This window comes from Sardina pilchardus, chromosome 10 (assembly GCF_963854185.1).
Source record: "Sardina pilchardus chromosome 10, fSarPil1.1, whole genome shotgun sequence".
Lineage (NCBI taxonomy): Eukaryota > Metazoa > Chordata > Actinopteri > Clupeiformes > Clupeidae > Sardina > Sardina pilchardus.
In genome coordinates, this window is record NC_085003.1 from 3,126,668 (window position 1) to 3,144,324 (window position 17,657).

At 41.3% G+C, this 17,657-nt stretch overlaps 1 protein-coding gene across 2 annotated transcripts in view; it reads left to right on the forward strand.

Moving 5' to 3' along the window:
• The window catches only part of cadps2 (Ca++-dependent secretion activator 2), a 117,931-nt gene that overhangs the window by 16,226 nt on the left and 84,048 nt on the right, over nucleotides 1–17,657 (forward strand). For both annotated transcript variants that reach the window (XM_062546766.1, XM_062546767.1), the window contains exons 3-4: nucleotides 9,414–9,746; nucleotides 17,479–17,559. In XM_062546766.1, coding sequence (XP_062402750.1) covers nucleotides 9,414–9,746; nucleotides 17,479–17,559 — 414 coding nt within the window. The remainder of the gene's footprint in view (nucleotides 1–9,413; nucleotides 9,747–17,478; nucleotides 17,560–17,657) is intronic.

A 17,657-nucleotide genomic window follows, 5' to 3' on the forward strand; every position in this document is an offset into this window, starting at 1 on the left:
ATTTTGATTACAGTCTATGTGTTGATGGCATGTGCAAGACATCAGAAGGTACTGTACCTGTCAGGATGAAAAAAGTCAGCTATTTAAATTAGTCATACATTCCTCCTTTTATATCTTACTATATTATATCTTAATAATGATCATTTCCATAAAAAGCCCTCCTGTACAGAGATGGCATGTTCTTCTGATCAGCGTCAGACTTTGTGTCACTGCTGTCATCCTCTTCCATGCTTTTAATTTGGCTGGCAGTTGCACGAGCTCCTAAACTTGAACATCACTGATGCTCCATCTGTAGTGCTACATGCAATGTGATCATTCATGTTCAACTTAGCTGAGAGTTGACCAACTCTTTCACTCTCTTGGTTGCCATGGTTCCTTGGACCCTGATCAGACCAAGGTTCCAATAAGTCTCCAAACTATGCAGGTTTGTGCTCATCGATCTTTTGTGTTGAGAGGAAGTGTGTTGGTCCTTTGTCAGATGTCAATGTTTTCTAGCTGCTCCACCAGCTTGTCCTTTTCTCAAAAGCGATTATGTCTTGTGAGATTTTAGACGGACTCTATGGAAGAGTATGGCTATCTTTCTTTAGTGCTAGATGGGTGCATTTTCCCATGCTGCTAAAAGTGGTTAGTTTAAGTAGTAATGGCGCAATAAGCCTACAATGAATTTGAATGAATTTGAGAACTGAGAATGAATTTGATGGGTGTTACCGTATTAATAATAAAGGCACAGTCCCACAAGTCCGTCTTGGAGCATGCACGTGAGCACATTGTCTACTCTATTGAGCTAGCTATTCCCTTTGAAGATATGATTGGGGAATCCTTTGAAAGGAAGAAGTTAAAGTATGCTGAACTGGCAGCAGAAGCAAGGGAACGTGACTAGCAAGCACACACAGGAGGACCAGGGGAGATCGGTGAGAGGCCTTGTTGTGAAGTCAGCCACATCACCTCTGTTAGATTTTGGTGCTCTTGGACGGTCACTGAAAGGAGCTGTAAAACAGTATCGGAGGCTGCTGAGCAAAGCAAGCCCGTGACTGAGGTGCTCTCAGACTACTTGGGGTCATGTTGTAACTTCAGTTGACTCTGAGATGTGTGGAGTCTTGTCATTTTCAGATATGTTCTGGAGAGGTATTTGTTGGTGCCCGCATAAAAGACTTGTGATTTGGCTATGTTGCTGATCGAAACACAGCCACAGCAATGAAGAGGATTGACCAAAGAATTTGTTGGTACTTGCTTGCTGGTTTGTATTTGTGGGTGCTGGCATCAAGGACTTCTGTTTTGTTTGGTTAAGTTGCTGATCAGATACGGTTACGGTTATGTTGCTTAGCAGATGCCTTTGACGGCCACAGCAACAGAGAGGAATCACTGAATATTTTGCTGGTACTTGTTGGTGCCCTAATCAAGGGTTTGCATTTTGTTTGGATATGTTGCTGATAGGATCAAAAACAGCCACAGCAACCTGTGAGTATCTGGAAATATTGGTGCAGAGCACGGAGTAAATTGCCCACCTAAGTTTTTTCCTTTTTCTCATCATTTGGTGTTTCTGTCACTTTTGATGCCCCTGAATATAAACAAATCAACCCCTAGAAAATGTAATTTTAACCATCACAATCTGTAATACATGCACACATGTACACAAAATTGCATAAAATCGTTAAGATTTATTTTGTATGTTTATCTTCAATGGGTTTCATCATTTGTTTCTAATGGATTCAATGTAATTTTGGTCCCCAGTGAAAGTTTACACTTGTTATCATCCAAGAATAGACTCTAGGTTGTTCTTAGTCCAGAGTTCTCCTTTAAGTGAGAAGATGTTGATATGTCCAATAGAACACGACTGAATCAATAAGTACAAAGTGGCATCACATCACCCGGATGCTTTGTAGAGAAGGTCTCACAAAACTGAGCATCAGAGGAAGTCAATAATGGGTAGGAGAGGCCATCAGTACAGCACTTTGGTCAACTGTTGTTGTTTTTTAAATGTGCTATACAAATAAATTGACATTGACATTTACATTGACATCAGTGTCCATTCAGCACCCTCAGAAAATTCTGCAAAATTCAGCAGCTGAAATGAAGGTGCAGGTGTAGGAGTCCATAGCATGTTGTAAATGACTAGTTTTCTACAGCGTACTCAAAAACACACACATTTGGCCAGTGGAGAATGTGTATCTTAAAGTGTGGGTTTTAACAATCAGGAGTTTCTTCACACTCAGACAGGTGGACTAATCAGTAATTTGATATTTAAATGCCCTCCACATAGAGACAGATATGTACACAAATGCATTTCTGAATTTGCAGCAGGTTACTTAGCAACATGTGGATGTTTCAGATCTAGTCACAGAAGAAAGCGCTTTGTGTGCGGCCTTTCTTTGATACAATGTAAGTGACCAGGCACAATAAGAGCCAAAAGAATTCCGTGTTTTCAATCTGGTATATCACTGACCAAAACATTTCAAACCCTTTATGCATGGCATCATAGATATTTGTCCACAGGGAACACTGGGCTGTTGGGATTAGCACCAGTGTGCTGACCGCAGCAGACCCACATCTTGTTTATATGTGAGTGAGTGTCTAGTGTCTGCCTTCAATTAGATCCAATTCTATTCCAATGAGGGCTACATTGAAGCAGTGCATGTTTATTCCATATGCACATTTAGTGTACCTTTCCATCCTGACTACAAAGTGGCACATAACGAGAGTCTGTCACCGCCTGGCCTGTGGAGTGAGCCACAGGATAGCAGACTGCTGACATATGGTGTTGGCCTATGCATTGCATGTTGCGTTCAAGTTCACGAACATAGGCGAACGTTTGTGAATGCTTGCAAAGAGTGTTCCTTCAGATACTGTACAATCAGTAGGCCTCACCTTAGTAACAAGCTATTTTAAGAATGTTCCGAAGTTTTCAATGGAACTGGGGACTATTTTGGTTTCCAAGCCTCCAAAGTTTATTCTCAAAGCTTGGAAACTTTTAAGATATTGATTTCTGTTTCATTTTACCCTGACTATATCATTAAGCCAAATTGCTCTCATGTCTGAAAGCGGAAATATTCTGTCAGGGCAGCTAATAGCTAAACTAGGCATTTCACCTCAGGTTAAATTGATCCCTTCCATGGCAGTGACAAGCACATAGCTGATTGTGACTACTGCATGCATTTTCTGGAACAGGCCTAAAATTATGCTCAATTTTGCTTATGAAAATTGATTTGCACAGCATGCCGTAGTCAGGCAGGAAATGAGCTTCAAGGGGCTGAATGACTAGGTGCACTTAAAAAGCACCCGGCACACCATGCATGTGATTGTGAATACGGAATTGTGAACTTTTGAGTTATTAATCAAAATCATACATGCTCAGAGTTTGAATCTGTGTTGTGGTTGTGGCTCTTGATAGATGCTTTTGTCCAAAGTGACAATAATAATAATAATACATATTATTATAAAAATTAACGGTGTAAAGTAGTCATATAGCCAACATAAAATACTAATAATAGTAAAGACTAAATTATTTTAACTGAACACGGGGCAGCCGTGGCCTACTGGTTAGCTTGGAACCGGAGGGTTGCCGGTTTGATCCCGACCAGTCCACGGCTGAAGTGCCCTTGAGCAAGGCACCAACCCCTCCCTGCTCCCCAAGCGCCGCTGTTGGGCAGGCAGCTCACTGCTCTGGGTTACTGTGATTCACTGCGTGCTGTGTATAAGTATAAGTATATATACTTATACTTAATAACAATTGCAAATCGTCATAACAACAATTACCATAAACATGTACTCTGTAAGGAGTTAGACAAGATCAGTAGATGTTGGTAATTTTTTAGTACCAAAGTGATCTGGACAATCAGGATGAAGGGTTTCACCAGTATCTCACCCGTACCTTTGTAACAAACAAACATGATTGGCTGTTCTCACTCAGTGGGCTCATCTTCCTAGACGGTCGTTAAATAGGAGCACCCCAACATGCACATGGCCAAATTCTAGCAGCCATACAGGTGACAATTGGAGGTGTGAAAGCCCCCCCATTCTTGCCCACCTAATGTATACAATGGAGTCACACCTGTTTTACACAAAAGATCACAAAATTGAATTCTAACATTTCAAGGAATAAACCAAGGGTACTCTGAATACAGGCCAAAGACACAAGAGAATACACATGGGTACAGAAATCACATAAGAGACAAGAAGTACATGCAAAGGGTATAATGCTGATTCAATGCTTTCAAAGATGAGTATCTAAATGCTTTTTGAAAATCCCCAAACTACCGCTAGAACGAAGGGTAGTATTAGGTATAAACATTCCACCAACGAGGAGTCACAGATGAAGGTAGTCTTGACTGTGACATCCTAGTGTTGATATAAGGCCGACAGAGCAGACACTCATCAGATGATCATAGTGGGTGAGATGGGGGGATGAAGCTGGATCATGGAATTAAGATAACAAGGTGCTGATTCACTAAGTGCCCTGTGGGCCAGAGTGAGGGATTGGAATTGAATTCTAGTTGTGATAGGAAGCCAGTAACATGTATCAATATCTTGCCAGCAGGCTTACAAAATGGATTTGACTCAAAGAGGGATGCATTATTGGTAACCGTTGCCGTTAAGGACAGGGAGCCCTCTTGTTCATCCTGTGTACAATAACACAGGAATAGATTGCTTTGTGTCTTGTTAACTTTGTAGTTTGATGGCTTTTTCATTAGATGTTTTAGACCCATTATACACTCTCACAGCCTTGAATTGATTTAGTGCTGGATTGTCACAAGTGTAATTGAAACGAGTTCCCCATTTACACAGCAAACTCTGTATCATAAACGTGTGTATTTACTGCCCAGAGATTCAGAGAGAAATTACCATTGGTGAGCTGGGTGAACGAAGTAGTCAAGCGCTCGAGGCATTGGCATTGAAAGCCTGACTCAGTAATAATTTACCACTCCTCCTTTTATTCAATCACAGCCAGAATGTGATCATATACAGTACAAGTCTTGTAAACCCAAGTTGCAAAAAGAACAATAATGTTAGTCTGGGTGAACCCTGCCTGAACTTCCGGGGAATTTGAATTTCGCTCGTCAGCTCAGGCTGGAAGCCAGCAGATCTATCTCCTCTGTTTACTGCCAGAACCTTTGGCTCCAATCAGAAACGGCCATACTCTAGTCCTGGCACGCTATTGGCCAGTGGCGTGACGATAACGAAACTTAAGCGACGCAAAGTGCAGTAGAAACAAAGCGCAGCCTCCCCAGACTAATGTTCAATCTTAACAGATTGAGCTTACAGTAGTATGGTGAAAACCAGACTACAATAATGTATCAAATGTTGAAAATGTTGCTGCTATCAAATTCAAAATGAACGTATATTATTTCCATGAAATAGTCAAATTTGTTATTGTCGACATATGATATGTTACAGTATCTGTGTCCTTTGCAACTAAATACGAGTTGACGAGATTTCCAGATTATGACATTCTGTTTTTATTTTACACAACGTCTCAACTTTGTCTGATTTGAGGTTGTATTAACGCAACTTCCTACGCAATCGCTGACTACACCTTTAATCATCATCTAATGTATTGCTCTCCAGGACCGCTCTCAAGGCTGATTGATGCACATTGCTGCTGCTAGCTTCCGTAGTCTGCAGAACCTTTAAATAAATGATTTTTCTATTTCAGGCTTCTATCTGCATGCAAAGCTTAGCTTGAAATGTTAGTAACTTTTTGCAGTGTTTACTTTGCTAGTGTGACATACTGCTTTCATGTTGCTGTTTTGTTCAGCAGTCCGTAAGACTTTTCACACATATCATATTATGCTCTGTTGGCAGTGCTAGGCATCGGCTTTTGTTTTCCACCATGTTCACCCATTGCCTTCATCATATGGGTCACTACCACTGTGACGCTTGAGAAAGCTGCTGAAGATATTGATGCAACTAATTAGCAACAATTGGCAGCATTTGGCAAATCACATTATGTTCTGGGTGGTACCACATGTTGAACCTTTCACTATTCCACATTAAATTCAATGCAACGTTTCAAAGATTAATGTCACAACCAACCATTTATAAAACCAGCTTCTGACTGAAGAAAGGGGAGTATGGCAGTGGATATTGAAATGATTTAATAATAATAATCCCTCAGTACGGTGACTTTGCAGTGGATGTTTAATGCATGAGGGCTCTGATAATGACCTCCAAATGAGTCTATCCTTTGTCTGCAGGAGCCACTGAGGGTTAAATAGCAACTGTATAGAGTGCTTAGATTTGTTTGTGTACTGTATGTCTGCGCCAGAACATATGTTATCTTCTGGATATGGGATCATTATTTTGCTCCCACAGTGAAACATCTGCACTCATGCTTTCATGAGACTAGACGCAGGCATTCCTCAAAGCAGCACATTTGCACACATCAATGAATATTTCAAATGGCCTCTCCCCCGCAGGTGCTCCTATCACTAGCATTTATTCTATTACGTTTATTACCGTGCCACTATGTTGATATAATGTAGCTATAGGTGTGTGTGTGTGTGTGTGTGTGTGTGTGTGTGTGTGTGTGTGTGTGTGTGAGAGGGAGAGGAAGAGTCTATAACAATTGAGTCCATAACATAAAGAATAATGACTGTATGTGTTCTGAGCATGTAGTCCTAAATCCCTATGTGGTATATGCTGCGGTTGAGTATTATTCATAGTGTTCCTCAGCTGTATTCATCTGCACTGATATTAGCTTTAATAATACAATCAAAGGCTGTGAACGGTGTCTGTCTTATTAGTCTCTCATATTAATCTCTTTACTGAGAAATAAGAGGGGTTCGGTGCTCTGTCTGTTATAAATAATTGAATGAGATTTGAAACTGCCAATTAAGCTGAGCAGTAGGGGGAAAGGAAGTCCCTTGGTGGCCAATTCATTAGTAATAATGTCTGACATTTGTTGCGTTACAAAATGGAGGCATTAAGCAGGTGCCCTCAGAGTTTCTGGCAGTCGCAGATGTTCCCACAGGTGGCCAGGAGATTTGACATTTAGGACCAAGGGCTTTTGAGATGGGATTGTGTGAGATATAGGCGCACGGGTAGCACAACAGAGAGGAGCGTGGCAATAGGTCAAACCGATTCAACCAGATTTGAATCTTGACTAAGGGGCTAAGTGGGACTTGTTATTGAGCAAAGCTGGTTGTGTGTGTGTGCGTGTGTGCGTGCGTGCGTGCGTGCGTGTGAAATGGTTAAATGATTTGGAGGTTTGAGTGTTCCTTGCTACAGTGGCAAGTGTTGCATGGTTTGCTTCACAGGTACAGGGAGGTTATATGTATGGTATTAGTTGCCCATTATTGGCTTCACAAAATAGTATAGGTTGAGCCATGTCCTTTCAGAGTGGCAGGATTGGCCACTGGAGAACATTTAGGCATGTCCAATTTTTCAACTGGACACAATAAACAATAGGCTGGGTGAACCCTGCCTGAACTTCCGGGGAATTTGAATTTTGCCCGGCAGCTCAGGCTGGAAACCAGCAGATCTATTTTCGCTGTATACTGCCAGAACCTTTGGCTCCAATCAGAAACGGCCATACTCTAGTCCTGGCACGCTATTGGCCGGTGACGCGCCAAAAACGAAACTTAAGCGACGCGAAGTGCAGTAAAAACAAAGCGAAACGCCTCGCCAGACTAATATTCAATCTTAAAATATTGAGTTTAGTATGGTGAAAACCAGACTAAATAAACAATAGAATTATATGTGAATTATTAAGATCTGTGGCTTTTTAAGCAATAATTATCAAAGGAACTGTTTTGACAAAAATATAAGCAAGTTAGCATGTAGGAATAATCTAAAGTGATAATGTAGCACTTTGCTTAACAATCCCTTTTGATGTGAAGGTTTAAACTTCTGTAAATGTCACATCATACCAAATTCTTAGTGCAACTTCATCCATAGGGGTGCTGTAACTGAGACATTGCAATACTCCAAGAACTGTCAAAATGTCAAAAGCCATAGGACACCGACGATCATCGGGGAGAAATGTATTTAGTTAGTGTTACATTAATACACAGGATTAGATGTTAAAATCCCTTGTGCCAAAATCCAAGGCAAACACACATTAAGAAAATGTAAAGCATATAGTGACAACATTGGTGGAAATATATTTAAATAGAAGATAATTTTTCAGATGATTCACGTGCTGGGAGATGTGCCGCAGAACATGTCCTGTGGATGTGGGAAGTGTCTCCATGTTGTGACTTATGTCATCAGTGCTGTTTGTGAAAGTGAGCTTGTTTGCCTTTGCCCTGGTGGCAGCGGGTGATTCATCTGCTGTAGCCTGAATGTAGGTGAGAAGCTTGTTTCTAAAACTTTGGTAATACACACCTGTATCACTTACTTGATAAATCTTTGTTCACACATTTCATATTTCAAAGCATGTCATACTGGAATGCTGTAGCATATCTCAGCTGAATGTAGTGCCAGGTGGGTTTATGATCGTCACAACATCCAGGTATGTCAATGTAACAAGATGAGTGCACCCGCTGTTTTGCTGTGGGCTACATCATGTTGATAAGAAAAGAAGACTGTTGTCCTCAAGAGTTGTGGAATATGTCCGAATCTGGAGCTCTTGCAACAGCCATCCCAGTATTGCCAGTCTCCTGTGAAGCAAAAGTGCACACTGGGAAAAGAATAGGCCATGTGCCATGCTGATTCAAAATCTAAAATAACAATATGCACACTTTCTTTATTGGCTTTGTTTTTAATGAAGAAACATAATATGGTACAATTTCATGAAGTGAAAGTGTGGTATAATGCCAAAACTGATTGAAGTTATTTAGAATGATTTTCTTTATATAGTTATTGCACCATTACAATCAAGCATGTCATGTTGTGACTTTGTATTTTAATCATGCTCACATGATTTAAACAAAACAGAAACCAAATCCCTTTCGAGGACAATTTATGAATTGATGTGAAATTAAACAGAACAGAACAGAAGTTACTTATTTAAAAGTGCATTTCCATGTTGTTGTGCTTTTCTGTCAGCATCTCTGAGGTGCAGATGCAGAATGGATGTGTCCCTGTTTGGTGAGATTGACTGGCTGAAGTGCTTTTGTTCCATTCCATTACTCCCAGTGAGGAGCAGTGATTTGCCTCCATCTGCTGTGTTGTTCATGCTTCAACAACTTCTCGTTCCCCCAAGACTACACCGCTGGGCCAAGAAAATAAATAAATAAATCCATGAAATGTGTTTTGGTATTACAAGCGGTATTACAATTTACTAATGCTACAGCTTTATCCATATGGATTCTAAATCCGACTTTAAGTAAAGTGCAAATAAAACCCTTTTCAATGGTTTAGGATGTATTCAGCCTAATTATCAAAATAGAAAATAAATGGGAGAAGTCCAATGATCCCGTTGTTGGCCCATAATGCTAAGTAATGGAGCGTCTCTGCTCTCCTGCTCCTCACAGGGCTTCCTGAAGAGTGAGCGCGTGGCCCGCATGGTTCTCGGGGGCGGCTGCTCCGCCAACGACTTCCGCGAGGTCTTCAAGAACAACATCGAGAGACGGGTGCGCAGCCTGCCGGAGATCGACGGCCTGAGCAAAGAGACGGTGCTCAGCTCCTGGATCACCAAGTTCGACGCCATCTACCGCGGCGAGGAGGACGTGCGGCGCCACGCCCAGCGGGCGCACTTCAGCGCCGTGTCCGAGCTCATCCTCAGCAAGGAGCAGCTCTACGAGATGTTCCAGCTCATCCTGGGCATCAAGAAGTTTGAGCATCAGCTACTCTACAATGCCTGTCAAGTAAGTGGCCTAAAGAATCATCTATACTGTTAATAACACGTCAACACCTGATCATCTACGCTCAATGGTGTTTTTTGCCCCCAACGGCACCTTCCAGGCAGCACAGCCTAAAAGGCACTACCTTTACCCTATTCCTAGCCTTAACCCCCTCAACCCTCATCCTACCCCTAAACTGAGGGGAGAAGTGCCTTGAAGGCAGCGCTGCCTGGAAGGCACCATTGAGGGCATATAATACAAAAGACCGATCAGCTCATCTACTGTAATAATCTATGTTTCCTTTTCCTTGGGGTTGGAACCCCATACCGGGTCACATGAAATTCAGATGGGGTTGGCTAAGATACTGGGCATCTTAAAATTGACCAGAACATTACATAAGAATTTACACTATATTGCCAAAAGTATTCGCTCACCTGCCTTGACTCATATAATATTAATAATATCAAATTCATATTATGAACTTTGGTCACATCCCATCCTTAATCCATAGGGTTTATGATGACATCGGTCCACCCTTTGCCGCTATAACAGCTTCAACTATTCCTTTCTGGACCTTGCTTTGTGCACTGGTGCACAGTCATGTTAGAATAGGAAGGGGCCATCCCCGAGCTGGGCTTGCTCCCTTAGCTCCACTGAAAGGAACTCTGAATGCTTCAGCATTTAACCAAGAGATTTTGGACAATTCCATGCTCCCAACTTTGTGGGAAGTTTGGGGATGGCCACTTCCTAATCCAACCAGTGCACAAAGCAAGGTCCATAAAGGCAAGGATGTAAGAGTTTGGTGTGGATGAACTTGACTGGCCTGCACAGAGTCCTGACCTCAACCCAATAGAACACCTTTGGGATGAATTAGAGTGGATCCTGAGAGCCAGTCTCCTCCTCCAACATCAGTGTGTGACCTCACAAATGCATTTCTGAAAGAATGGTAAAAGAAATTCCCATAAACACACTCCTAAACCTTCTGGAAAGTCTTCCCAGAAGAGTTGAAGCTGTTATTAGCTGTAACATTGAATAAAGGAAATATAAAAAAAAACTCATGAAATTAATATCGGTTCTTCATCACAATCTGGTTACGTAAAAATAAACGTAGACAGCCTGCATGAGATCTTTGATTGATGTAATGCTTCAAAATCAAATGACTTACTGGATGTCACAGCAGAGATGAGATGCGTGCTCTCACAACATGTTGTGAATGATTGGGGTCACCAATGTTTTGTGACATCAAAATAAGGTCACCTGCCAAAAAAGATCAGGAACCCCTGTTTTAAGACAACGATGGTCTCATTTTAGAATGAAATGTATTCATTGTATGGTAATAGATCTTCATGGTAGTAAGCGTTTACTTAGGCTACTTTAGACGTGCTCTTTCAGAGCAACATGTGCTAACACTGATAAGTCATTGGATGTAGAAAGGAATTGGTTGACGCTTGGTCCAGGCTTCTACAGTAGGTCTCCACTTAAGCACCATTAGTTAGTTAGCAGAAATTGTCTCTCCCAAAATAGTTATTACAGAGTCTCACTGAGAGTACCCCTGACCCTATACAATATCTCCAGCTCCTGTGCATCTGATTCCTTTTGCGGCTCAGATCTCAAACCGTCCAAATGGTGGAGGGTCTCACAGGAGATCTGAACTATCGTCTTTTCTTTTATTCTTTTTTTCTGGTACTCTTTCATTAATCATCCAAACTCAAGTGGCTACACTGTGTTGCCATGTCCAATGAAGACATGTAAAGGTTAGAGGCTGATGGGTAATCAGTCACTCTCACGGTGCCTGTCACTTTGTCTCCCGAGGAGAGGGATTGAGTGTGAGGGCTTTACCCTGTCTCTAATTGGCTCTAAGTGACATCACTGTTCCACACAGGAGGAACTATGTGAGGAACTATGTGAGGAACTATTTACTGAGGAATACATTTGCTCTAAAACACCAGCTACATCCATCCAAGAGATATTCTCTCTATTGGACAGAGAGATTCATGAATCTAAAGCAGCAGAAACCTTACAAGCACCATCAGCCCTGCTGGCACTCTTTAAAACCTGTTCATGTGCCTTGTATTTATTTCCATAAAAGGTTAAAACAAAGGTTCTAAGATCAATGACTTCCCTACTGAAAAAAAGCAGCAAGAAACCAGCTTATGCTGGTAGCTGGTGTAGCTGGTTCGGCCACCAGCTGGACATGCTGGCGTGATCATCTGAAGAAACTGGTCATGCTGGTGACCAGCCTTGCAAGCTTGACATTGTTGATGTAAGATGGTAGTGCTGGTTTGCTAGAATCAACATAAGCTGGCATGGCCAGTAAAAACCAGCCATGGTAGACCAGCAACACCAACTAAAATGACCAGCTTGAGGTGATACGACAAGCAAAACCAATAGAATTACCATCATAAGATGGCTAAACCAAACACAAACACACAAACACACACATGCATACAGTCAACTCCAGAAGTATTGGAACACATGCTAAAGTTGACAATATAAAATCATCTTGTGGAAATTTATCTCAAGGAAGGACGAGTTGATACATACCTCTCACGTTTCAATGCGTGCACTCACTGGCTCTGGCGCGTGGCGCAACTTTGATAGCATTTAGCTAGCCCAATGCATTCTTTAGGATCCAAACAGAGATGAGGTTAGAAGCGACCAAACACCTCCATGTTTTCCCTATTAAAATACAGTTACACGAGTAGTCACACGACCAAGTATGGTGAGACAAAATAAAACATGGTGCATTTCTAAGCAGGCAAAAGGGATAACTATATTGTATGGCGGAATAACATTGGGAGCACTTAGACTGTGCAGTAATATACTCACTCTAAAGTGAAACTGAAAGTGCAAGAGTGATGATATTACTGCGCCACACAATATAGTTACCCCTCTTACCTGCTTACAAATGCACCACGTTTTATTTTGTCTCACCATACTTGGTCGTGTGACTACTGGTGTAACTGTATTTTAATAGGGAAAACATGGAGGTGTTTGGTCGCTTCTAACGTCATCTCTGCTTGGATCCTAATGAATGCATTGGGCTAGCTAAATGCTATCAAAGTTGCGCCGCGCGCCAGAGCCAGTAAGTGCACGCATTGAAACGTGAGAGGTATGTATCAACTCGTTTTAATTAAGGTAATAACATAATTTGATATGAAAAAACGGTGAAGTGTTCCTTTAATGCTTTAAATGAAAAGATGAGGAAATATTCAACCTTTAAGGACATCAATTTTCTTTGTGAATGAATAATGTATGTAAATAAATAAATGCTTTCCTTAAAATACAGGGGTCATAAGTATTGGCACGCCTATGTTAACCTATGTGTTAAAATTCCCATAGAGGAACTATGCACCCCTTGGCCTTTGGGATTCAAATAATCCCACATCAACACATACCCTTCACCATACCAAGAGATTGGCATGGTTTTATTTCAGTTAGCCTATTAGCTGGTTTCATTCTCATTGAGCTCAATGCAATTCAAATCAGCTTTAGAACTGAAATAAAACCATGCCAATCTCTTGGTATGGTGAAGGGTATGTGTTGATGTGTTTTTTCATTTAAAGCATTAAGATCAGTTTCCAAAAGATGATTTTATATTGTCAACTTTAGCATGTGTTTCAATACTTTTGGAGTTGACTGTGGCTTCATAGAGTGGCGCTATTGGTGTCATTCTAATGAATGAGGGCATGTAAATGATGCTCTACCCTGTAGCAGAGAGGAGAGCTTGTGCCTGAGGGGTTGAGATGCACATGTTGGGGTCTGCTTGCTCAGGTGGGTGGGTGGAGAGCCACAGCTGGTCGCATCTGATCAGAGAGGTCATCAACCCCAATCTGGACTGAAACGGAAGGAGAGAACACATGGCAAAAGGCAAGAAGGAGGGAGAGAGGGAGAGTGCGCTCGCTGTCATCCACCCACCTAATGAACACATCCAGCCTCTCTAGCCCCACAGAGCCCCCCTGTCAGCTCTCGTTAGCTTACAGCAGTCGGGGGAGTGAAAAAGGCTAGCAGGTGAGCTCACAGGAAGAGGTCATAAATTAGCGCCAGCTCACTCACAGATGGTGCTGGATATTCATCTTCCTGTGACAAGACAGACATGTAATCAAAGCCAATGGCTTCTTTCATCAAACCCTTTTTGTCAGTTCAGCCAACCCCTTCAGTGCAGCAGCAGTTAAGAGGTCAGTGACAGCAGATGAATCGACCTTTTTACCTCAACATAGGCTACTTTTAATTGAATATGCTTGAATATATTTCCCCCCCAATTTGTGATTTGTAAAAGTCAGCCTGTACACTCACTGACAGCATGCAGTCATGGTATTAATCATTGGTAACCAAAGAAGTGTCAGTATCTAGTAGGCTAATGCAGCTGCAGGGTGTGTGTGTGTGTGTGTGTGTGTGTGTGTGTGTGTGTCTTTTCTAGCTTTAATGCCTGAGACATTAATGAGATTGCTGTTGAGTTATCATCTACAGTATATGTTTTTATGTAACTTCATTTGAAGTAAAATTGGTAAACAATAAGATAGCGCTAACCTGCAGGGCGATATCACCTTGCTAATATCAATATCACCAGGTGCGTTATACAAATTTGAGTTTCTGGTAAGTGCCTGCTCTACATTTATGAGGGATATTTGACAAAGGGTGTCAGAGAAACTGCAACTGACAGTTCCTTTCAAGCTGTCACGCTGATGTTTCTTCTCTGATTGGATTACTGACAGAAGCCTGGGAGGCACATGTTATGTATAACTTTCACTGCATGTCTTCCTGATATCAAAATTAGACTGACTTAAAGAAGAGAGATAAGCTTTTCAAATTTCATATGGCTTTATATTAGTCCTCTTCACAGTGCTTAAACCAAAACATATATTCAAAAAGTACAGTACAGTCCTTGTTAAACAGCACGACAAAGAGAATTCAACTAGGATTAAAATGTATAACTTTTCAATCACAGGTTGGAGGGATGAGATTTTACATAGGGTTTTGCTATAATTAATATCCTTGCCAAGCTACAGGCAGCTATGGAAATGTACTTGTGTAGTTGGCCTTCAGATACTGTATAACCTGGTGATGACTTAAGAGCTGTATACCATTGAGAGAAATATTCAGTATGTATGTTTTTAATCGAGAGAAATTGACATTCAACTTCAGCAATCCAGTCTGTGCTAAGATCCTGAAACCATCCAGGTGTGTTGCAAGGTGTAATTATTTATAGTGATGACTTTGGGTCTTAATTAATCCCTTTCTGGGTAATCAACTTGCCTGTGCTCTTTTGCTCACCATAGTCAATGTGAACACAAACACTGAATGCATTACTGCCTAATTAGACATCGATAAGCAATGGGTTGATACATTCCAGAATTCTAATTACCTGTCAGAAATTAACATTGACAGCATAATTAGTGGCTAGTCTACTCTGAATCAGTGACCAACCTGTAATGAATATTCCAGATACATCTTATTATACATTATGTTATAACACCACAGTATGCATCCCAGAAAGTCAACTAAATGTTATGTTTCACACATTCACATGTTTTTTGATTAATTTTTTGAAGGGCACATGTAATAGAAATGTAACCCATGGTCAACAATTAAGAAAGGTTTTCAGCAGCATTCACAAACCATCCACAACACTTGCTTTGATCCACTGATATTCATATCAGTATACTCTATAATCTGTTCAGACAGACACATCTCTGAAGAGATACAGTATTTGTGGATATTGGATTTTGACTAGAACTTTGCTGAAGGAGGATATATAGCATTCTGTGTATTGTTTCTTTCTGTTGAAACTCTCAATATTTCCCTATAGCCTGGCTTTTAAGATTGAACATTAGTCTAGGGAGTCTGCACATTATTTCTACAGCACAAGAGGCATGATCAATGGGCATAGTTCAAACGAATCTATACGCATTTGTCCTTCAACTAATCAGACCGACAATCCGGGTGTGCATAGTTGATAAGCTGTTTGTGATTGGTTCCAGCAAACGTGGACAAGCAGGGGAGATAATAATAATAATAATAATAATACAATTTATTTACAATCCACTTTACATTGGTGATCTCAAAGTGCTACAGGTTAAAAACTAAAATAAGATGAGCAATTTAATAAAAAAGAAAAAGAGGAAAAAAAGAAAAAGGTCTAAGAACATCTAAAGAGGACCAAAAGCTTTGCTAAAAAGAAATGTCTTTAGGCCTTTTTTAAAACAGTCAATGGATTGTGGTGCGCTCAAGGTGTCAGGGAGGGCATTCCATAAGCGTGGGGCAGCAGCACAGAGAGCCATTCTCCCATGGTCCTGAGTCTGGTTCTGGGTATGTGGAGGAGGTTTGAGTGAGTGGAGCGGAGGGAGCATGTTGTGTTTTGTGGATTGATTATTTCTTGTACTCACTCCTGGTGGAGACCGGAAGCCAGTGGAGTGAGTGGAGAATGGGGGTAATGTGCTCATGTTTCCGCACTCTCATCAGGATCCTAGCTGCAGAGTTTTGGGTGTACTGGAGTCTCTGCAGACTCTTGCTAGGGATCCCAATGAGAAGTGAGTTACAGTAGTCCAGTCTGGAGGAGACAAAGCATAAACCAGCTTTTCGGCATCTGAGAGAGAGAGAATGGGGAGGAGTTTGGATATGTTACGGAGGTGGTAGAAGGAGGTCTTGCAGGTAGATAGGTTTCCAGCCCTATCAGGGCGAGTTGCAGGGCGAAATCCAAATCGGGCTACAGTAGCTTTCACCAGTCTATGTTTCCCCACTTTATGTTTCCCCACTTTTGCAAGGGAAATGAATAGACTGAGAGGGGTCTAGACATGTGAAAAGTGTTGATTGCGCTTGTTGAGGGCGTGTGGAGGGCATGTGCTCTGACAGGGCCGCTAGACAGCCCTGGAGAGACCTGTGTCTGCTGCTTAATGGCTGGAGTCCTGCAGCTCAGCTCAGGGTCATGGCCACAGGTGCCAGAAAATGGCCCTCGGGTGTTATAATCCCCCCCCCCCACACACACACACACACACACATTACACAAAAGGGCAAACTACATGCTGCAGTGAATTATTTTTTTTGTGTGTGTGTGTGTGTGTGTGAGTGAGTGTGTGAAAGAGTGTGTGAAAGAGAGAAGGAGATGACATTTCCTGACAGATAAAAGCTATTTTTCAGTTATCAGGCCCACCAAACTACAATTAACATAAAAGAGAGGCGGTTTTCAACCATCCTGTATCCAAATCATTTGTAGCCATCTCTGTTCATGCAATTGCCATGCAGTTTTGAGATGATCACATCTCATAGTTCTGCTATTACTGAGATATCTTGTGCTCAGAATCAGCAGCACTCTAGATTTCAAATGTAGGAAAATGTTAGATGAAAGTACAGCTACTCTCCTATCTTTATAGATCAGAATAATTACACTCCCCCAAAGTCCCCTCTTCCTTACCTACAGTAAAGCCTATGTGGCCATTTCAACTCCCAGATCTTCAGTCTACACCACGAAATGTCATATTTAGAGGCTTATTCTTTTGCTGAAGACAGTGCTGTTACACTTGAAGTGTCTTTAATTATTTTTATAAATGCATGTAATGCAATTATGCAATCCATAGTAAGACAACAACCAACCAGTACACCAACTTTATCTTATTAGCATTGCTTCAAATATTCCTACAGATGCTCTTAAATTGCTAACTGAATATATACTGTATATACAGTGTTTAATACAGCCAATACATGCATAAGTACCTGCAATACTTTAATTAATTTGGTTTAATGTTGTGTCTTTCCTTAGCTGGATAATGTGGACGAACAGGCAGCACAGATCCGCAGGGAGCTGGATGGGAGGCTTCAACTAGCTGAGAAAATAGCCAGGGTAACCGTAAAAACACACACACACTGGGCACACACACACCCATGGATACAGTATATCTCTATGTAAATTGGGAGAAATTCAGTAGAGCAATATTGACC